General features: G+C 35.2%; 2 protein-coding genes across 4 annotated transcripts; one reads left to right on the forward strand and one right to left on the reverse strand.

Moving 5' to 3' along the window:
* Nucleotides 1-1,386: 1,386 nt before the first annotated feature.
* Nucleotides 1,387-8,046, reverse strand: LOC135584028 (xylose isomerase-like). 2 transcript variants are annotated; one of them, XM_065083156.1, is made up of 21 exons: nucleotides 7,900-8,046; nucleotides 6,927-7,016; nucleotides 6,729-6,842; nucleotides 6,516-6,590; nucleotides 6,306-6,435; nucleotides 6,111-6,202; nucleotides 5,770-5,820; nucleotides 5,539-5,618; nucleotides 5,400-5,454; nucleotides 5,227-5,328; nucleotides 4,995-5,046; nucleotides 4,648-4,693; nucleotides 4,518-4,573; nucleotides 2,876-2,927; nucleotides 2,686-2,765; nucleotides 2,500-2,570; nucleotides 2,339-2,379; nucleotides 2,089-2,188; nucleotides 1,947-2,018; nucleotides 1,753-1,830; nucleotides 1,387-1,656 (listed from the first exon to the last, which is right to left on the reverse strand). In XM_065083156.1, exons 2-21 carry the CDS (start codon nucleotides 6,981-6,983, stop codon nucleotides 1,621-1,623), a joined length of 1,440 nt encoding a protein of 479 aa, XP_064939228.1. In that variant the 5' UTR covers nucleotides 6,984-7,016; nucleotides 7,900-8,046; the 3' UTR covers nucleotides 1,387-1,620. The 2 variants fall into 2 exon arrangements, with proteins under 2 accessions (XP_064939228.1, XP_064939227.1); XM_065083155.1 differs by having other exon boundaries at nucleotides 6,927-7,010; nucleotides 7,900-8,030.
* Nucleotides 8,047-13,529: 5,483 nt separating this feature from the next.
* Nucleotides 13,530-21,892, forward strand: LOC135593259 (probable GTP-binding protein OBGC1, chloroplastic). Of its 2 annotated transcripts, none has more exons than XM_065083157.1 (9): nucleotides 13,530-14,046; nucleotides 14,110-14,774; nucleotides 16,602-16,875; nucleotides 18,352-18,643; nucleotides 19,867-20,026; nucleotides 20,977-21,085; nucleotides 21,236-21,354; nucleotides 21,436-21,524; nucleotides 21,613-21,892. In XM_065083157.1, exons 1-7 carry the CDS (start codon nucleotides 13,564-13,566, stop codon nucleotides 21,329-21,331), a joined length of 2,079 nt encoding a protein of 692 aa, XP_064939229.1. In that variant the 5' UTR covers nucleotides 13,530-13,563; the 3' UTR covers nucleotides 21,332-21,354; nucleotides 21,436-21,524; nucleotides 21,613-21,892. The 2 variants fall into 2 exon arrangements, with proteins under 2 accessions (XP_064939229.1, XP_064939230.1); XM_065083158.1 differs by having other exon boundaries at nucleotides 13,830-14,046; nucleotides 14,094-14,774; nucleotides 21,613-21,750.
* The last annotated feature ends 1,276 nt before the right edge of the window (nucleotides 21,893-23,168 follow it).

Below are 23,168 nucleotides of genomic sequence, written 5' to 3' on the forward strand. Positions count from 1 at the left end.
TAGAAAACAATTGTTTATTATTGTGGGAATAATTTTGTTTTACTAATAAAAAGAGTTAATTTTGTGTGTATATATTTATCCATCCCTTTCCATCTATCAAACGGTAAATAATGGGTAATTCAATAACGAGCAGAAAATAATTGTTCCTCACTGTCGAATTAATTATATTTGTTTTACTTTATAGGTAGAGTGTCACATTTACTATATTTTTTAGGACAGATTGGACTTCACACTAATAAAATGAAAATCCCAATTGATCTCAGTCTTCTACAATCTTATACCAATCAGGCATTTCTTTCCCATTGATTCTTCTCACATTTTGTGTTGACTATGTTTTCTTCTTCTTCTTCTTCTTCTTCTTTTCTTTTAATTGGTAGGTTTGACTTTAGCAATTATTTACACCAATGGCAAATTTTGTGGTGTGTGCACCACTTGGTCAACAAGGGCTTAGTCCATGTTGTTATTACTTAAATAAAACTTCAATCGAACTTTGATAAAAGAAATGATGTAGAAAATTTTGATTTTAAGAATTAAGACCTACAAGTTTAATAATCGAAACTTTTGATCCATCTTCGATCTATTTTATTTTTTTTACTATTTTACTACTCGAGTATTAAAAGAAAAATTACTAAGTTTTTTTTACGATCGATCGTCCACCTATGAGGATCAATATCGATCGATTAAAATCGATATAGGAATCAATATTATTATTATTTTCTAATTTGATATTAATTTTATTATTTTCTTGATCTGAATCAATTTTTTTTATATTTCTTTCTAATATGCACACACACTCAAACAAATTCATTTAGGTAATTTTAATCTCTAAACCCTAATTTTCAAGTAGCATAGTAAAAGAGTAGGAAAGGTGGACTATACCACCTTCCATTAACCATACTTCAAAAATTGAAGGTTTGATAGGGAGAATAGCCCTCTCTTGAGATGGAAGCAAGAAAGATCTAAGCTGTGACTGCAGAAATAAGCTCATACTATGTATAGAATTGACAATTTACTGGTTGAAAGAGTGCTCTAAGTTAGATATTCAATTATTTTGTTACTAAGAATGTTGCAGTAATACTTGTTACAAATCTTTCACAGGTCTCCACAATTCGAATGCATAGATGAGTAGCTCAGAAACATGGGTAGTTACATCAATAAGTAGAACGCAAATAAAAAATATTGTCAAAATATTTTTTATTATGGCGTAAGAAAGACACCTCCAAATCGACACCACATCAAGTGATCAAGGTTATGGACAAGATCAAAGTTCGAGCTCAAACCAAATTAGTCTGCTCAACAAACTCTTAAAGCGACCACCGAAATCGAACGATAACAAGCAATAAATCTCTTAACCATGATAAACTAATATGTTGAGCTAAACCAAAGTAAACAGAAAATAATTGAACCGCTAATGTGGAGATATCACATCTATCTCTTGCAAAATCACAAGCGTCACTGATTGGCAAAAATCAAGTTGTTTTCCCGGGAGCCGGTAATTTGAGTGTAGAAAGGTTGCAACTTTTATTTCTAGACTACGCTGTACAATACTTGGAAGTCATGGAAGTGTTCTTATTATACGAATCTGATCTCCCATGACAAAAGTTGAAAGTACCTAATAATCTACAGTGCAGATTGGAATATCATCTCCGCGAGTTCCTGCATCGAAAGTTAAAAGCAAAGGTCATGGTGAACTCAGATTACCAGAAAGCTTCATACAGGCATGGAAAACAGACTTGGGTTCGAGATAGATACCTGCTTTCCGGATGGAACAGAAGGTTCATCCCATTCCATGGCCTGCTTTTCAAGTGTCTCGAAGTCGGCTTTGCCAGCCTGATCAGAAGCATATAAAAAAAATGAAATGCATAGCATTAAAATTGTTGGATAATCCCACATTCATGGTCAATTGGTTTTATTTGTACAAGAAATGGATGTATTGATGAACAGACCTCAATTAAAGACCCAATCTCTGTGTCAAAACTTTGGTATCGCTTGCGGACAAGCTCTGCCAGGGAACCATCCTATCATAAAGAAAGGACCCTTATTAATATACTGGGAGTGGTCTCACATAAAATAAAATTTTCATATTACCTCGTTTAATTTTTTAACATTTCGGAGTCCACGGGCTAATGTGTCCATTCCAGAAATATGAGCAATGAACATGTCCTCAACATCAGTGCTCTCTCTCCGCCTAAAACCAAGGAAAAAAAACAAGCTTAGCACTTAGTTTAACTTGTAGCAGCAACATGCACTTGTTGCTTTTGTATACGGCTATCAGTCATCAAAACAATTTCAGGGATCTAGGATCAATAAATGGACAATAAGGAGTAAGAGCACCAACAGTTTTGCATCAAAGTTAAATCCACCAGGTGCAAGTCCTCCCTATCAAAACAAATAAAACAATAGTGATAGATCCAAAATAACTTGGAAAAGTGTAGTATATCCTATTACCTAGAGAAAACTTCAACTATTAAGACAGACAAGTATTTTAGTTCGACTTACATTTCTCACAACACTTAACATAACTAAGGTTGCCTCTCCAATGTCTGTAAGGAACTGATCTGTGTCCCAACCTGTGCCAAAAATAGTTGACGGTATCAAACACACATCATTATATATTCTCCAGCAATGAGGAAAGACTTAAGAGATTTGTAGCTTCAAGTGCCTTTAAGGGATAGTTGCACATACCAATCTGAGGATCACCAGTATTTGCATCGATATTTCCAAGTAATCCATTTATCCTTGCAGTTTCAAGCTCATGATGACAGCTGCAGCCAAGAAAAAGCCATTGATATTTTCAAGAAAAAGAACAAATATCTTCATATGACAATCTTCATATGTCAGCATTAGTCAAATCCACATCACAGACAGATCTTACCTATGACCAGACAAAGTAGCATGGTTACATTCAATATTCAGCTTGAACTCTCCTGCACCATAGAAATATCAGAATAATGTACTCAGAAACTTCTTTATTGAAAGGAACTATTAGAAACAAAGAAAAGTACGGTTCAATTGAATCAACAATTACATGCTTAAGACTCCTAATGATCAAGATTCACATTACAAACTATGGCTCCATTTGCAAAGATTTTCGAAGTGCATTGTTGAGCAGAATGGAGAACCTAAACTTGTTATGGTAAGTCCAAGTGATAAAATGAAGAAAAAATAGTGATCTTAAAAACCTTCATAGAAATCAAGAGACTGAACTATCAAGAACTGAGTTGACAAAGGATGCAAACCTCAACAGGAAAATATTGAAACTAGTTGCAACAATCATATTACAATATACTGATAAAGCCTGCCTAGAATGATAGCCTGTAAATGAGCAACAGAGAAAACACATTGACATGTTCAAACATATATACAATATGGCAGTCAATCCAAAACTATTAGGCACTTATATCTGATAGTCGTTCTGTTGTGTTCCTCTGCACAGGAGTGCATGTAAACATAATCATTCTGCTATGTCTATCTGCACAGGAATGCATATAAACAAAATGGTAGATACCACAAGAGATGCATATAAAAGGCTTAGGGGGGCCATGATTTTGCAGTCATGATTTTGTCTTTTGCTTTATTAAATGTCTTTAAAGATGGCCAACCATAAGAGGTGTAAGCATGACATTTTGGTGGTCATGAAAAACCATAGAATTTTGCATACATGTACTTGTTGCAGATTCCAAAGTTCATGAATGTATAAACTCATTTCATAATGCCAGCAATCTGAATACTGGGTGAAATTCCCTTCTTTTCCGAATTAGTTGAATGAGCATAATCAAAACAAACATATTTCCTTGTTTGGACCATAAAAAAACACCTTTTAGATTAGAATTGCTAAAAATTAACCAATTATCAACCTGGAAAACAACATCAGGGACCGGATGAACCAGAAAGAACAAAGCTGAAAATGAGATAGTTATAAATGAGTTCATAAACTGTAGCATATATTACTTTTTTCATTTCTTTAGTGAGGTGAATTGACACTAAAAAATCTTAGCCCATAGGGATACATATTCAAACTCATAATTATGAAATTTCATATAAATAAATCTTGTTGGTTGATTTGAAATGAAGCCATGATAATTTGCAACCCATAATAGTGTTTCAGTATATCACTAGGAAAGCTGGTGAGCCAAAACCTAAGAAAAACTTGGGAACATAATGGGCAATTTCATGAACTCCAATTCAATGCTTGTAAACAAGTCAATAATTCTATAATTATGCTAAAAGTTTATCACAAAAAAAAACTAAAGAAAAAAGCAGTCCTCATGGTAATTCTCATCAACAATACTTAGACACAATAAAATTATCAAAGAACTAGTGATTTTACTAAAACATATGGTCACTGAATTGTTTCGTAATGCTAAACTCTAGAGAAAACAAAAACTCTTGCTATGACTAGTTTGATGGAATAACTTAAAATTAGAAGAAATAAAGTATCCATTCAAGAAGTCATGGTACTCTGGCTTATGTAACCAACTTATGTGAATATGAGCAAGATGAGGACAGAAAAGTACCTATAAGGCCATACTTTTGAAGGAAAGCAAAGGCCGTTGCAGCATCCCAGTCATATCTGATATAACAAAAATCAATCAGATTAAGATAATGAACATATCATAGACCATCACCCTTAATTGCAATACATACTGGTGCTTTGTAGGTTCTTGTGGTTTGGGCTCAATCAGCAGAGTTCCTGGAGTATGGAAGAAAAAATCATGAATAATACTATAATTCAAGATGTTAAAGGTACTATAGCAAGTGAATCAGTAATTGCAATAAGAAAACATAAATAAGCATGCCAAGAAGATAAGACTATTAGATATAGTTGTCAGATCAGATAAATTACAAAAGAAAATGATTTTTTTTAACAATCAAACTTCATACAAAAATATGGAACATCAATTTCTGAGTGCTTTTAACTAGTAAGCTAATGACTTGAAAACCTAATTGTGCAATGAACTTATATTAGCCAATATGGATCAAGACATGGATACCATTGAACCCTATCTTCTTCTTGTAATCAACAGCAGCTTGAAGAAATCTTGCCTACAAAAAGTAAATCCTTGCTTTTAAATGCATAAGAATAATAATCTGGAAAACAATATGTGTGCTTTTACAATTATGAATTGTTCAGGTATTCTATCATAATAAATAAAAGAAAATTGATAATAGAAAAAGATTAACTCTGAACAGGTTAGACTGGCCAATATAGTTACTAACTCATACCAAGTGATCAAGCTCTCTTTGCATATCAGTGTTAAGAAGTGACTGATACCCTTCACGTCCACCCCAAAAAACATAGTTCTCTCCTCCTAGGTAGTGTGTTACCTACAAGAAAATGAAGCACAAATGTAGCGGATATTTGAAACTAAAGGCATTCAAATATTCAAAATTAACACCTCAATGGCCTTCTTGACTTGAGCAGCCGCATAAGCGTAAACTCCAACCTCTGAGCTGCAAGACAGAAGGATGAAAGTTGGTGAATATATACTTTGAAAGATAATACAGACTATTATTAAAAGAAGAATCACACAGTACCTAGTAGCTGCTCCATGCATGTAGCGAGGATGCAAGAAAAGTTGCGCTGTGCCCCACAAAGGTTTAATTTTAGTTCCCTCCTGTAAAACATATGAGATTCGTCAGGGGATAAAACTTAAATTACTATGGTTGATTCATAATAATAAGTGAACAATGAAAAGAGATCATAACAAATAGCAACATTATAGAGGCTCTACTCATGTTTTACAAGTGGTAATGCAGAATTATTACCTGAAGTTCCTTGGCAAGAGCTACCACTTCATCCAAGTTTGCATTAGTTTCCTGACAATACCAAATTGTCAAACAACAGAGTTTTAAGTAAAAAAATGTTTCTCACATGCTTAAGCAGTTAAACTTAAAAAGTTCGAAATTAACTATATCACTGAGCAAACCCTGGTAACTTTTTTATGGATGAACAGTGACAGAGTTTGCTAAAAAACTTTTCAAGCATGCCTCAGAAGCAACATAACTTGAATCTTGCAATTAGTTGAATCATTGTCTTGCATCAGCATATATAACTGCTAAAGTCTGAATAAAGTTAACGATAAGAAACAACAATGATCATTGCTTACCGCAAGTGTTTTACCATCTGGAGCTATATCTCTATCGTGAAAACACCACCTATCAACTCCAAGTTTGTCCATGAATTCAAAGTGTGCTCTCACTGTGATTGGAGACATAACATGAGTGTCTTAACTTTAATTAACTACCTGATTGTATATTATCTTACTTTGTCCAACTAACTAGCTGACATAAAATTATCTTACTTCGTCTTTTGGCCATGGCTACAGAATTTGTACCATCCTCCCATGGCCATGATTTTGTTGGGGCACCAAAAGGATCAGCACCAGTCCCACGAAAGGTGTGCCAAAAGGCAACACTAAATCGCAACCAATCCTACAATAACAATTAGAAAGCATTAGCATCAACAAATGACAGGACAACTGATCCTTAAATAAGAAAACCAACAAACAAACCTTCATTTTCTTTCCAAGTATCTCTTCCTCAGCATTATACCACTTATAAGAAAGTGGATTTTTGCTGGTTGGACCCTAATGTGAAAGGGGAAAATTGCAACAAAATTTGTATTAGTTGATCAATCAAATCAACAAGAAAACCATGTTCATATTGCAGCAGACCCAATGTTCGGACAAAGTCAATAAAAAAATACAATGTCAATAAGATATTACTTCATATTTGATTTTTGGAATGCCTGGGAAGAACTCGCCTTCCCAGCCATCTGAAGAACCACCATCACACTTGGCCTCGAGATTAGCTGGGCATGTATGTGGACCTTCTGCAATCTGCAAGTAGAAATTATTCACACTTCCACCAAGACAGACATTTGAACATTTGGAAAAAGAAAAAGAAGGTATGGGGTTACTCACAACAGATGATAGGACCAAGGCCAAGGAGAACAGCAGCAGAGTCCGCTTTATCTCCATGGTGCACCAAAAGTGGAAAAGATGGTTCTGAAACTGAGAGAGTTAGAATGCATGAGAAACTGGTCAGAGTTTCTATAACTCAAACAGAACATTTCAAATTCCATACAAAGAGGAGGATACAGCTTGTCCATAATTTTGTATAAAGATTTGGCTAATTTTTGAAGTTCTAAAATTACGTCTTTGATAAAATAAGTTTTTGGGTAAAATGGAGAAACTCAATAAGAGAATACAACCAACTTCCGAGGACAAATCAAATCCATTCCCCTTGAGAAATCAAATTCCTTCAGTGACTAACCGGTCTATTTCTACATTACGCTACACGGCTAAGAAAGTTAAATAAAATATAGAGATACAACCACAAACCAAGCAACAAATCACGGAGTCCTTTGAAAAATTGAATTAATCAACATGTACAGACTGCTCCCGTTTTTCTCAATGTTTGATGCAGATTAAAAAACAAACTGAATAATATCCCATCCCCTCATGAACCACTAAATAGGAAATCAAATTCGATTTGTCTCCTCAAAAGACGCGTTTTTTCTTCAAATGAACTTAGTCTCATGTTTCATCTATTCCTAAACTAAACACCGAAAGATCACATCTTTCCTTTCTCCCTAAACACGATATAATTGAAGAACTTCAAAAGAAATCCAAAGTGAAACCCCGACATAAAAACAGATAAAAAGGAAAAAGGAAAACAAGCCGACATTTTTATTCACAAAACGAGCATTCAAAATCCTATGTTACTAATCCTCGACTCCAACGTTAACAAATGATCGATCCCCAAACTAAACACTCCAAAACATCACATCTTTCCTTTCTCGTTCTTTCTGCTAAACACGAGATCGATCATCGAGACGACATAGAAATAGAAAAATCGACGCGAAGAAGAAGAAGAAGAAGAAGGGAAACACACCACCCCCGCGTCCCCAGCGATATCTCGACTTCCCAGACGAACAGCGCTAGCAGCAAACAGTAGAGAATAAAGCCACCGCCGTCGATTAAAGCCAACACGGGCAAACGGCGATTGCCAAGGATAGCCGTCAATCACGAGAATGTGGGATCTTATCCAACTCAAGCAACAGATCCCCAACATAGTCTACTTCTTATCGCCGTCCATCAGAAGACCTGGACCAAGGCCCATAAAGATTTGTATCCATCGTAACCGTCAAAATGTGAATGGACAGATCGCATAACCGTCAAAATATTCGTAAGCCTCACTAAAAGATGCTTAATATCTTGCTAGAGAATATTTATATTTTGAGTATCTTTTTTCTTTCTAAATAATATTTTTATTTTTAAAATATTTTGATCACCACAAGAAAAAATATTATAAATGAGTCAAATAAAATTAAAATATATTAAAATCAGTTTATATATCATATTATCATTCAAATATATATATTGATAATAATTTTTTAAAAAATAAAAATTATCTAAATAAAAATAAAAGTTTGAATTGTTATAGTGCCTTGATGATCACAACAAAAAACCTACTCAAAAATATTAAAAATGATCTTGATAGACTTTTAATCTTCACCAAACTAATTATAAGCTTAAAAATATGATATCATAATGGTGTACGAGTAATGATAATATATATATATATATATATATATATATATATATATATATATATATATAATATGATATTATTTTTATAATTTTTTTTAATAATATTTAATATTAAAAATACTGTAAATGATTCAAATGAAAACACTATAACACATTAAAACTAGTCAAAAAAAAAAAGAGTGAAAATTTTGAGGAGAAGAGTTGGTGAAGGATATTTTAGATATTGATTTGGAAATATATATATTATATTTCTTTCAGAAAAAATCTTTAATTATTTTGGACTAAGTAGGAATTAATCAGTTGATGATTAGTGCATTGTTAATAGGTCTCATGTTTGTTTGATTATTATTATTTATGAACAACATATTAGGTTTGGATCGAGTAAGAATAGGTAAATAGATACACGATTTGGATATAAGAGGGTGTTAATGCCTAAAAACATTAGTTAGCTTTAAATTTAGGTAGGATTATCCTACCTAATACAATTCCTACACACAAATTAAAGGAAATATGACTCCTCTAATTTTTTATTATATGAAATTGATGTAATTACCGTAAATTGGTATGTATTGTAATCAAATATAATATATTAACTTAAATTATTTCTCAGATTTACGTATAAACCATGTCATATTCGAGTCATATGAGTTTACCGAATCGTATATCTATAAATTATTTGTCTCATGTTTATACGACATTAACATCAATTCTCTATCAATTTCGTCGTAAAAGGCTCAAGCTATAACAAATAAGAATCTATACCGCTCAGCTCCAACATAATTATTTTGATATAGTGTGTATTTTTCGTTATTACTAGCTAAATAATTCCAACATGTTAAGACAGATATTATATAATTGTTTGATTTTTTGCTATTTTTTGGATCATCATAATTCTACTCAAAATTATTCACATAAAAATAGTATTTTAAATAAGTATCCTCGCTGATTTGTAAATAAAAATAATTAAATAGAGAGATTTATATTCAATCACATTGTTTTTTTGTATAAATTTATAATATTTTTTAAAAATATTATAACTGAGAAATTCAATTAGTTCAAGTTATAATTTAGGTATTGTTTTAGTTGTATTTGTTGGGCTGATAGTCATATTCAGCCCAATGTGGGCTTTATCAGTCCACAGCTCATCTCCTTTTAATTTAATCCTAATTTATATTGGAAAGGGTGTCGTGGCTATAAAAAGAGACAGAAAAAGAAAAGAAAGAAAGAGAAGAAGACAAGAATAATAGAGAGACTGTTCTCAATTATCTATAGTAGTGCTTTCATCTCAGGTGAGATAATATTCAGGTGAGATAATATCTATAGTGAGATAATATTTACAATAGATTCTTAATTACTTGGAGAGAATTATGGAGGTTTTAGATATTGTGCATAGTAACGTAATCCTTGTATCCCAGTTATTCTCTTATGATTATTGCTAAGGTTTTGGACAAGAGATTGAGATTTATATATTCATTATTATTATTGTGAATTATCTCTAGTTTGTCCCGTGGTTTTTACCCTTCACATTGAAAGGATTTTCCATGTATATCTTGGTGTTATATTTGATTATGGTTCCATTTAATTTCGTTGTGTATTATGGTCTATTAGTATTTGTTCATATACAAAAGTTTATTTCGTTTTATATCCCATCAATTGGTATCAGAGCAGGGTTGTAGTGATTTAATTTTGTATTTGAACATGGAGATCAATAATATTTCTCGCATGATTAGTTTAAATAGAAACAATTAGATGATATGGAAATCAAGAATGAAAGATATCTTGTATTGCAAAGATTTATATAGACCTTTGCAGGGGAACAATGCAAAACCCACAACTATAACAGATGATGAGTGGAAGAGGGTAGATCGAAAATCAGTTGGGTTTATTCGATAGTGGCGTTTCTACTGAAAGTTCTATATATTATTTTTGGAAAAAGTTGGAAGGTCTCTATGAAATAAAAACAACCGGTAACAAAACTTTTTTAATCAAAAAACTTGTGAACCTAAAATATAGAGAGGGTGCTTCTATTGCTGAGTATTTGAATGAAATGCAGAGTATCACTAACCAGTTATCCTCTATGAAAATGTCTCTTGATAATGAGTTGTGGGCATTGTTACTTCTCAGTTCATTACCAGAAAGTTGGGAGACACTGGTGGTTTCCCTCAGTAATTCTGCGCCCGATGGTGTTGTCACCATGAGTCAAGTAACAAGTAGTTTGTTGAATGAGAAGTTGAGAATAAAGAATTCAGCAACATCTCAGAATGATTCACAAGCACTTATCTCAAAGAATAGAGGAAGGTCAAAGTCTAGAAGCAGTTCACACATGGGTAGGAGCAAGTCAAGATCAAGAAAAGATATTGTTTGTTATAACTGTAGTGAGAAATGACATTACAAGAATCAATATAAGCAACCTAAGAAGAGCAAGAAAAAGAGAAAAGAAGTAGATTCTACATAGTCAAAAGATAATATCACAAGTAGTGTAGGGTGATAATTATTTGATTTTGTCTCATTCTGATGATTTTTTTTTTTTTTGTTAGGATCTTAAGTAGGTGATTGACACGTGTGCTTCTTATTATACTATACCACGGAGGGAGTTTTCTGCTACCTATAGGTTTGAAAATTTTGATGTTGTCAAGATGGGCAACTATGGCACGACAGACATCATTGGTATGGGTGATATCCATTTAAAGACCAACTTTAGCTAAAAGCTGGTGCTTAAAGATGTGAGGCATGTGGTTGATTTGAGGTTGAATTTAATTTCAGTTGAAAGACTAGATAATGAAAACTATGATAGCATATTTTATAGAGGGCAATGAAAGCTCAGTAGGGGTTCTCTTGTTATAGCTAATTGAAAAAAATATCATATTTTGTACAGGTTGCAGGCTAAAATTTATGGTGAGCAGTTAAATACTATAGAGAAAGACTTCAACATAAATGTGGCATAGGCGATTGGGACACATGAGCGAGAAGGGGCTGCAAGCTCAAACCCTTGTATTGATTGTTTGGTTGGTAAACAACACATAGTTTCATTTGCTTGTCCTATTATATCTAGAAAAATATATGTCTTAGACCATGTTTATACAAATGTATATGGTCCTCTGAGGATAAAAACTCCTGATGGATCTGTTGATGTTCTTGGTATAAGTGATGTACTTTATTTTGTCACTTTTATAGATATTTTTCTAAAAAAATTTAAGTCTATGCTTTGAAGACCAAAGATCATGTGATTAATGTCTTCAAAGAGTTTCATACCAGGGTTAGGGAGATAGAAAGACAATTGAAATGCATAAGATCATATAATAATAGTGAGTACACAGGATTATTTGATAATTATTGTAGGTCATATAGGATCCAACATGATATGACAGTTCTTGGTACACCTCAGCATAATACAATTGCAGAGAGGATTAACCGCACCATTATGGAAAAGATCAGATATATGCTTTTACAGGCCAAGTTACCCAAAAGGTTTTGGGATGAGACTTTGAGGACTGTAGTTGATATGATCAACTTGTCACCATGCACAATCTTAGATGGTGATGTTGCAGAGCATGTATAGTCAGGGAAAGATGTTTCCTACAAACATTTGAGAGTGTTTGGTTATCGTGCATTTGCACATGTTCCAGACAATGAGAGGTCCAAGCTGGATGGTAAGACTAAAGAATGTATTTTTCTTAGTTACTCACATGATCAGTTTGGTTACGGGCTTTGAATTCAGAAAAACAGAAGGTGTTCAGAAATAGAGATATGATCTTCTTTGAGGATCAAACCATTGAGGATTTAATGAAGAAGACATAAGCCAAGACTTTTGCAGAAGAATTAGCAGGATTAGTATATTGTGACCCAGTTATTCCTCTAGTATATCAGGATGATGGGAGAGATGTACAGGAAGATGGTGTAGAGTTTGATGTTGATCTACCTATAGGACATATTGAGTAAGAAGAAGTTGGAGGGTAACTTCCTACAGAACCTCAGTTGAGAAGATCTTCTAGACAACGTCAACCTTCCAGAAGATACTCTACAAATGAGTATGTGATGCTTACTGATGTAGGTGAACTAGAGAGTTACCAGAAAGCAATTGAAAGTGAGCAGAAAGAGAAGCAATTGCAGCTTCAGAAAATTCATACAGATGACAACGAAGCAGACATGTTGACAAAGACTTTACCAAAAGAAAGACAAGAGATATGTCGACAGCTGATCGGCATGACTTCACATTGAGAAGTCATGAGACAACCTCCCTTATAGGTTGAAGGGGGAGGTTGTTTGGTTAACAGCCCATATTCAGCCCACAACTTATTTCTTCTTAATCTAACCTTAATTTATATTACGGAGGGTGTGGTGCTTTCATATCAAGTTAGATCAGATCTACAGTAGACTTTTACTGTGATTACTTGGAGATAATTATGGAGGTTTTAGATATTGTGCACAGTGACGTGATCCTTATATCCCAGTTATTATCTTGTGATTGTTGTTATGGTTTTGGACAAGAGATTGAGATTTGTGTATTCATTATTATTATAGTGAATTATCTCTAATTTCTTTCGTCATTTTTACCCTTCACATTGAAAGGATTTTCGGTTTTACACGTATATCTCAATATTCTATTTAATTTTACTGTTTGTTATGGTCTACTAGTATTTGTTCATATACAAAAGTTTATTTCGCTTTATATCACATCTGTATTATAATGAAAAAAGATTTCATAGATTATAACAACAAATAAGAACATTCTTAAAAAAATATTAAAAGGAATGTCTATCGAGAGCTAAAATAGAAATAATTTTCAAGAATTCACCCTATATTATTATATCTTCTCGAAATAAATAAAAAAAGAAAAAGAAAATATCCCACTTTTTCGTTCAGGATATTTTTGCCGATCCACGTGTTTCTTTCTTATCCATCCCAAAGAAAAGGGCCAATAAAAATTAATATAAATATGAAAGCAAACTCCCTCTCCTCGCTCTATGCTTCTTCCTGTGGCTAGAGAACGGCCAAAGGAACTGTAATGGCGACCGCCGCATTCGCCCTCTCCTCCCTCCGCTTCCGTCCTCTCTCCGCCGCCGGGGTTCGCCCTAAGGCCGGAAGCCCTAAAAGGCCATCTCGTCCCAAGCCTAACCTCAAGTCCCGGAAGGTCTCCGGCGGCCCGCCGTCCTACCGCTCCTCGAGCGGCGGCGGTGGGGAGGCCACGACCTACACTCGCCTCCCTCCCAAGGGCGACTTGTCCCTCGATCCATCCGTCGTTCCGTTCTCCTCAGCGACCTCCGGTGAAATTAGGTTGCGTGAGTCGCCGGTTCCGGCTTTAAATTCTTCTAAGGAAAAGCCTTCGGACCGTCATCGAAGTAGAGGCTACGATAAGAAGGCTAAAGGTTCGTTCTCTGTGGAAGTGATCGAAGATGAGTTATTGACGTTTGAACCCGATGGCAAGTTCTCCCTCGATCCATCCCTCGGATTCCACGCACGAGGCTCGGGCGAGTTTAGGGTCCAACAGGTAACAAATCCTGCGTCGAATTTGATGAATAAGAAGCTTTTGAACAGTTCGATATTTGTGCAGGACATCGAGGGAAGCGACGACGAATTTTTGGAGTTCGAATCGGATGAAGATGAGGTTATTGTGGGGTATGGATCCACGCATCCAGAGGTTGAGGCCTCGGATTTGGATTTAGAGTCTGAATCCGATGGGGAGTTGGAGGGTTATCTTGATGGGGACAATGAGTTTGGGAATGGAGAAGTGAAGGAGAAGGGGGTTCCTGCGATTATGAGATGCTTTGATAGCGCGAAGATATATGTGAAGGCCGGGAATGGAGGGAATGGAGTTGTGGCATTTAGACGTGAGAAATTTGTGCCTTTTGGCGGTCCATCAGGAGGAGATGGAGGGAAGGGAGGAGATGTGTATGTGGAGGTCGATGGGGCAATGAATTCTTTACTCCCATTCCGTAAAAATGTGCACTTCAGGGCTGGGAGAGGTGGGCACGGCCAGGGAAGGAAGCAGGCTGGGGCGAAGGGAGAGGATGTGGTTGTGAAGGTGGCACCTGGAACTGTGATCAGAGAGGCCTTCAAAGGAGGTATGCTGGGTGAGGTGTTGCTGGAGTTAATGCACCCTGGACAGCGGGCACTGCTCTTACCTGGTGGGCGGGGTGGGAGAGGAAATGCATCTTTCAAATCAGGGACTAATAAGGTACCAAAGATTGCAGAAAATGGAGAAGAGGGCGCCGAAATGTGAGTATTAAAATTTTCTTTTTTTGTTTTCTTCTCATTTTATGTATTAAATATGTATTTATTCTTGAATTTGCAAGAGAGCATATACATATTTAAGAAATGACTTCATATTGAAATGAGAAACATTTCCAACGACTGACTTTTAATTTAGTCGACATACTTCTTACAATATAGACTGCAATGAAGTTGAAGTTTGTTAGAGCCTCCGGATTCTTAGTGGAGAGGGAATAAGTTCATGTCATCCAATTTATCTAATTGACCTACTCTTGAGAGAGTCAAATTAGCTAGGCATATATATTGTACTGCTCCTTATTTATCTTATTGGTGTTTCTTTTGTTTTGAGACAGAGTAGCATCTAGGGATTTTTGTTATGGTGGGAATGGCTGAAAGGTTCTCGAACTTCCTAAACAATTAGATAGCCACCCTGCATGGGATTAGCAAACATGTGTCATCTTGACGGCTGATGATTTTGAATGTCTACAAAAATTTGATGATCATCATTGTGTGTACGATCGGTGCAGGAAACATATCTCATCTTGATGACTGATGATCTTGAAGCTATGTGAGTATAAAAAGGGCAATGGGGCACTAAGGATAACATGCATGGTTCTCCTACAATGTTGCCATTATAAAATCAAAACACAATAGTTGATGATTTGAATTTTTTAAAGAAAATTAATCAGTTAACCAGTAGGTTGAGGGAATTAGAAATGAAATTAGTTCACAGAAGAAATGTTGTTATGTATTTTAAAGAGAAGATGTTGTAATCATCATCACTGAACACAAAGATTGTCATATAAAAATCCTGGATTGATGTGATTGTCAATTAAAAGAACCTCTAGCATGTTGCTGGATGAGTTATTCTAAGAAGAAGCACTCTGTTGTATCTAAAATCACTAGTTAGTGATATTTGATTTTACTTAGACAGCTGCAAGCTGTGAGGGTCAGTTACCTTAGCAGAAATGTTAATGTAATTGCCCACAATCTGGCAAATTTTGGTAGGGAATCTATGGTATCTCAATCTTGGGGAGATGATTTTGATAGTTTTTTGGCCTCTGTAACTGATGGGCACCATTATTTAGTAATGGAATAGAGTTTTCTTCTTTTTTTTCAAAAAAAAGAAGAGACCTTATTTCCACAAGGACATGAGTGCTTTATATCTTGCATCAATTAAATAATTTGGCAAACCAAGATTGTAATTTATATGAAGCCTGAGATAAATTATGATACATGTATTATGTAGAAATTGTCATGTTCTGGAATAAACAAGTTTGCTGATGGATTAGGCTATCCAATGCCATCTCTGTAGATTTTTTTTGTTATCAAGTTTTTGTAGCTTAACGAGAAGTCTAAAAAGAGATCTTTGATGAAGCAACTGGGTCTGATATATTTCTTACTATAATTTTGTTACTGTTCGTATCTAGAAAGTGAACATAAAATTTCTGTTCTTACATGAAGCTTGTGATTAGATAAACTCTTCAGAATTATGCGATGGTTGAAACTTTCTCTTGATTTCTATAGCAGCACCATATGGCAAAATTCATGAACTGGCTAAAAGAACTGATATGTAGGCTCTGCATAAGATAATGACCATATTTGGAGAAAGAATATTTTATATACAAATTGTCAGTATGAAATGGATTTTTCCTCCAAAGTAGGTTAAACCTATATATTTTTAAGACCCAGTTCCAGCAAGCAGGGTCTTAATGGCATTGAATTTCTCTGCCAAATTATGTATGCTTTTTTGATCTGTTCAAAGATCCTTGGATTCATTGTCAGAATTATGTAGGTCAAGAAGTTTTGTTACCCAACTAGAATGTTCCTCAGGTGGTTGGATCTGGAGCTGAAGCTTGTAGCTGATGTTGGAATTGTGGGTGCTCCAAATGCTGGAAAAAGCACTCTCTTAAGTGCTATTAGCGCTGCTCAGCCAACCATCGCCAATTATCCCTTTACAACTTTGCTTCCTAATCTGGGAGTAGTTTCATTAGATTTTGATGCCACGATGGTGGTTGCAGATCTACCAGGTTTGCTTGAAGGTGCTCACAGGGGATTTGGCTTAGGTCATGAGTTCCTAAGACATGCTGAAAGATGTTCTGTCTTGGTAAAATGCTTAATCAGTGTTTAGCTAGTTACTTTCATTTGTCTTTCAGACTTAATGGTAGATGGTATCTAGTTGATTTCATATTGATGTGTTGTTGGGTTGTTTCTTCTTTTCCCGGAGAAAGTTCTGGCACAGTATGCATAGTTTATGCAAGCAATAATTCTTTTGGAATTTATTCAGAATTTGCATAATTAGTGATAGTACTGAAATGATCTTCAGCAAGATTAGTGGGCGCCGTTGTGTTTCTCATTCTAAACTTGCAATTTTTAGGGTTTCTAACATTCAGTACCTATTGATACCTTTTCTTCCTGATTATTTTGCACGTTGATGATCCTTGTTCCTCATTTCTTGTATCTGCTGACTCGGGCATCCGTCTTCTTCAATATGAATTTTCACTTGAGTATGATGCACATCATAAAAGTTTTAGCAAACATAATTTGTTCTTCAATGTTATACTTCAATCATCATCAACTATTCAAGTTTCCATAGAGGTCATTTTGACGGATATGAAATGTGTTTTAATGTTCAAGCCAGAGACAATATCCCTTTGTCATATTTATGGTTATTAATTGATTTGAAGCACAAGTAATAGTCATAGCTCATGTTTCTTTAGTTCTTGAACGTTTTGCTGATGAGCTTACATTATTCTAACATCTTTCCATGAATTCTTCTGGTCAACCCTACGTGCTGCAGTTTAAGCCACTAGATCTTTGTTATTCTTTTGTCTTCCTCCAATCTACTTTTCTTCTTCCTTCCTCTTGATTATCAGTTAGTCTGTTGTGTAGTTTCGGCATCTATATGTTAAATTTCAGCTGTAGATGACTGGTTTTGACATCAGCCATAAGTAGAATGTAGACTCAAAGATCATTTGACACTTTCTATTATCTCAAAACTGCAGTAGGTTTCATGCAATAACTATCAAAGGTATAAGTTTTTGATATGAATTGATAGTGCAGCATGGAAATGCATACATCAAGATGTGAATGTTGGTGTTTGGTGGGTTCCATGTTTGAATTCTATACTTCCTACGATAATGAATCCCCTAGGTTTTATCCTATCTTCTGAAAATTTACAAGGCTTTTGTGACTATTCTTTCTTTGGTAACCTTGGCACCTTATTTTAAAATTTTTCATACTCAATATATTATCAAATACATTAAATTTTAACAAGTTTCTTTTATAGCAAGACTGGTTAAATCTTTTGAATTAGTTCTAATGGTTAATTTTGGGTGCTTCATTTAAATGCCTACTCATAAACGAATTCATATGCTGAACTTTGTTGTGATACTTATTGTTCATTTTCATGGGCCATCTGGTTTGCTGCTTAAATGATAATAATTTGTAAAAATAATTTTCTATTCAGCTGTAGGATTTCCTAATTAATCTTAATTGTGCAGATGAGTTACTTCTAGTATTAGTTATTGTTACAATTAACATTTTTGACTAATAAAACTTCTCTTGTGATATGGATCCTCAGGTGCATGTTGTTGATGGTTCAGGGCTGCAGCCAGAGTATGAATTTGATGCAGTTAGATTGGAACTGGAATTATTTAGCCCAGGGCTCGCAGAGAAGCCGTATATTGTTGTATATAACAAAATGGACCTTCCAGAAGCATATGAGAGCTGGGATTCATTCGAGGAACATCTGCAAGCTCGTGGAATCCAGCCTTTCTGTAGTAGTGCAATGAATAGACAGGGGACACATGATATTGTGGTTGCTGCCTATGAACTTTTAAGGGAAGAAAGGAAATCAAAAAGGGAATCTGAAGGTAACTAATTTATTATTCTTTTCTTTTCCTGTTTTTATGGTGTAATCATAGCATTTTTTCTGTCCAATGACTAGGTACTGATGTATTTTTCTGTCTTAATAAGCCTAAATTCCAATTATGTGTGGTCATCCTAAACTAATTTGGTGTGAAGCTGGTTCTTGAAAACAAACTATCCGTGTTATGTATATACCTTCATTTTATATTCTTTTTTTTCTTAGTTCATTATATACTGGTTCTTAATTTAAGACCATTACAAATTAATGATAACTGAGATTTTGTGAGAAGTGTCCTTGTGGTGATGTTGTGCCACTAATCTGATTTCCCAGCTAAATTCCTTTGTGTGTTATCCTAAACTAATTTGGTGTTCAGTTGGTTCTTGAAAATAAACTATCCATGTTATGCATGTACCTTCACCTTTGTGTTCTTTCTTATTTCTAAGATCACTATACTAGTCTGGGTTTTATTTAAGGCCATCATAAGTTTCTGATAACTGAGATTTTTTGGCAATTTTTCTTGTGGTGATATTATGAAACAAATCTGATATCCTTCTTGATGGGAAAATAAACCATCTGCATGAATACAAGCACTTTTCACAAAGTGTACAATGCTAGGTCAGAACATCAACCAAGAGATGGGGAGAAGAAATAGATGCTAAACAAACAAGAGAGGAAACGCCTTCAAGCACAAATTCCACAATATCCTAACCAAAGTAAAATTGCAGCTGACAGAAAAACTAAGAAACAATGGACCAAGAAATCTCCACCAACAATGGTTTGGAATGGAAGAAAAGTTATAATGAAAAAGGGCCAGCTACCTTATCTTAGAACCTTCAGAATTTGACCTTTTTCGGCTTCTCTGAGAGACAAGAAGCCCCTAAGAAGAAAATAGATCTGTTCTCTCTACTTTTTCTTCATAATTAAAGGCTTAAATAAGATATGTAACTGACTACATGGACTACCAACTACTGCCCATGTAACTGACTACATGGACTACCAACAACTACTTCACTAAGAAAATAGATCTTAGTGAAGCACTAAGATTTGACATTTCCTAACCTTATGTTGTTTCAGTTTGGAAAAAGATTATATATGGTAGCTTAGTTTGGTTGTTTACTTTTATAGATTTACGTTTGAATTGTAAAGGTTATCTTTATCCATGTAATTTATTTGGTTTTGTATGTGTGGTATTTCCCATAGTCATTGTTGTGCTGCTTCTTGCTGCAGAGTGGACTGGTCCATTGAATCTAAATCATGTTGCCGACACCATACAAAAGCAACGAAGCTCTTCCATGAATGAATTTGAAATCTTTTACGATAGCAGCTCTAATACATGGCATGTAGATGGGGCTGGATTACAACGTTTTGTTCAAATGACAAATTGGCAGTATGCATTCTACTCCCTTTGTGACCATTCTGACCTTATCATTGGGTGTTGGCCAATTCTTGTGTTCTTATTGCTGTGAAGTATTCAACTTCGTGTGTGTGTGTGTGTGTGTGCGCGTGTGTGTGTGTGTGCGCGCGCGCACGCACGCACACACACACATTTCTTATGCAGCACCTTATTGATAAAATTGTTAACCATAACACTTACATTTTGGAAATGATATGAAAATGGTTTTTTTGTATCGTATTTGCGTAAATTGCACTATAAGAAGGTACATTATGATGGATCATTTTTGCACTATATCTGTAAGAAAAATTCTGGAATTTAAGTGGTTACATGTCACTTTTACATACGTTTATAACTTAAGCTAAGCAAATTCACTGATGGAAAAATGAAACTATAGTACCTAAGAAGGAACATTAGCAAGCTAATGTAAAACTAAAAAGAAACAATAACTTCATTTGGGGAAAAGGTTGGATGAAGTTCAATTTGAAGAAGGTTATGTCAGACTAAAAATTCTTTAATAGTGCTGAATATAATCAAATATTTTAATTTTTAGAACTCTACGAAACCATCATTTTTCTTTTTTTCATAGTCATTATAGACATAATTGAGAGTGACCCATGGTGCATTAGTGAGTTTTGTAGGTTGGGCTATATGTATTTGTCCCTCCACAAACTTTGTAGTGGTGGAAACCTTGTGCAATGAGGTTTCTTTTTCATTAAAGAACTTTTTTCTCACTGGTTGTTATCTTGCATGATAACCTGCTAAAAACTATCACATCTAATCTGGGGAGTACAAAATGTAACAAAATTAATTTGATTAAATTTGATTAATAATGTTTTTCAGAGGGGGCGAGGTGTGGTTCTATGTATCCCGTACTAAGAGGATTTATTTATTTTTGTTGAAATTATCTGATAACATACGACATAACCTTAAATGTGGATCAGGTATTTGGAGTCTTTGAGAAGATTTCAGCATGTTTTGGAGGCATGTGGCGTGAACAAATCTCTAATTAAACGTGGAATTAAAGAAGGGGACACAGTCATCATATCAGAGGTACAATTTGCAATCCTCTTATTGGTTAAAGTTTTTGCTTAATGATTACAAGCTCAGCAGGTAGCGGGTTCTCAAAATTGAAATTGTTTTTTTTTTCTTTTAATTTGATTTGATTAACTCTGTTTTTGAAATTTTGTGGCAATTCACAAGATGGAAATGGTGTGGCATGATGAAATTGAAAAAAATGATTCATCGAGCGTGAGAAAACGAGCAATTGGTTCTGTAAAATGGCCGCAATTGTATTAGAAAAATTGTCAAGAAACTCTCTGGTACGAGGAAAGATTTACCTTTTAATTTAACCATAATTCTTCTGTAGCCTAAATGTAAGGTCTCTGCAAATTGCTTCTCAGCCCATATACACGGAGGATGAGTTGTGTGTACTCAGATGTTAACCCCAAACAATTTAACGTGTTAACACGAGCTTGGAAATATTCTCAAGGTAAGCTTTCTATTTCTGTCATGGTTTACAGTATAAGTAGGGAGTTTGAATCAATTCAGCTGAGTTGCATTTGCTACTTGCATATCAGCGGGCTGTATCAAATGCAATTTGCTCGCTTGAAAATGAAGATCCAACAGCGGACACTTTGACCGAGCCATCTGATTATCTCACCGACAGCGACAGTTGGATCATGCTGCCTCTGGTGCAGGTTGGGTCAGGTTCTTTGGGCGAACATGTGCTGGTTACACGTTGCGCGACCTCATGTTTGTTGTTCGAATGATGTTTGTACTAATGGTCACAATGCTCATGATGTATGCAACATTTGCCCCAATCTAATCTCATTTGCCAATGACCAAGGCTGTTAACTCTCTGTTAGCGTCATTCTTACACAGTCTATTGTGATTTCGGGATCATATCTCTCTCTCTTAACTTGTAAGGTGGTGGGTGGATTAGTGCAGGATGGAAGACATCAATATTTATACGCATGCACATATGTACCAAGCATTTGGATTGGTATGCTTTTGCATCCATTAGGGAAATGTTGTGGTAATGATTTGTACTCGTGGCTTCTATTGGATTTCTTATAATTTGGATGCATCAATACAGATGAATTGATTGGATAATCAATCAATGTTTCCATTTAGACTAATTCTATAAGCGAAAAAATTTGTTTTTGGATAGGAGGAATATTCTCGATTGCTTGCAGGAGAGAATTTTATTGAATACATTCGGAAACATTACAAAGGGTTTTATCTTTCTTTCATTTCATGAATTACTACAAAAAGGGTAAGACATTAAAAGATGCATTCATTGGTGTTTTATGCAATAACAACAGGAGGAGGAGTTGTAATGCATTACAGTCGCTTCCAAATCAATCGATCAATCAAAAGACACACAAAGTCATAAAATATGCGTAGATAATTGTACAAGACATATCTACCTACAATCTACAAGCATTTAGAACGGCTACAAGTGGACTGACTACTCACCGTGAAGCCAAAAAAAGACGACAAGTACGCCGCCAAGTACGGACAATCGAATGTCACCTTCAACCTGCCGTCTTAAGCTTTTCTCTTTGCATTGTAAGTTTTGTAATCGACCCATCTCATCCTCTTCCCCCTATTGCTCCTATTAACTACAAATGAGATAAAAAAGGCGTGTCCAATCTCCTATCCCCTTGTCGTTCTTGGCATGCCCACCGCAAAGCCCTTTTCCCCACGCATAAGCCAAACCCATCTACAAGAAGCCCAACCCCTGCATGCGATACATGCCTAACGCACTTCCCCCTTCCTTCTCCTGGTAGCAACTTGACACGGCATCAACCTTTCCCCCCTTTTTTGCGCGATGCATGCTCATAAAGACTGACTAGCCATGGTGGCATCAAAGATGTGGTGTTTGCATGCCAGCTCTCCTCTACCACGACCACGGCTCTCTATAGTGCGCTATCCGCAGGTGTCGTCTCCAGGTTTTCATCGGGTGCTTGATTCGATCACGAATGAAGAAGATGTGACTTTGGGGATCGTGCGTGCCATTGGTGATGAGAGAGCTCCATTAATGGCTTAAGATACTCGAGTCGGTGCATCTCCTCTGAGCTTCCCTTCGATTTGATGGAGGAATGACGTTTCCCTAATAATGCATGAATGA

This window comes from Musa acuminata, chromosome BXJ1-9 (genome assembly GCF_036884655.1).
Source record: "Musa acuminata AAA Group cultivar baxijiao chromosome BXJ1-9, Cavendish_Baxijiao_AAA, whole genome shotgun sequence".
Taxonomy (NCBI): Eukaryota; Viridiplantae; Streptophyta; class Magnoliopsida; order Zingiberales; family Musaceae; genus Musa; species Musa acuminata.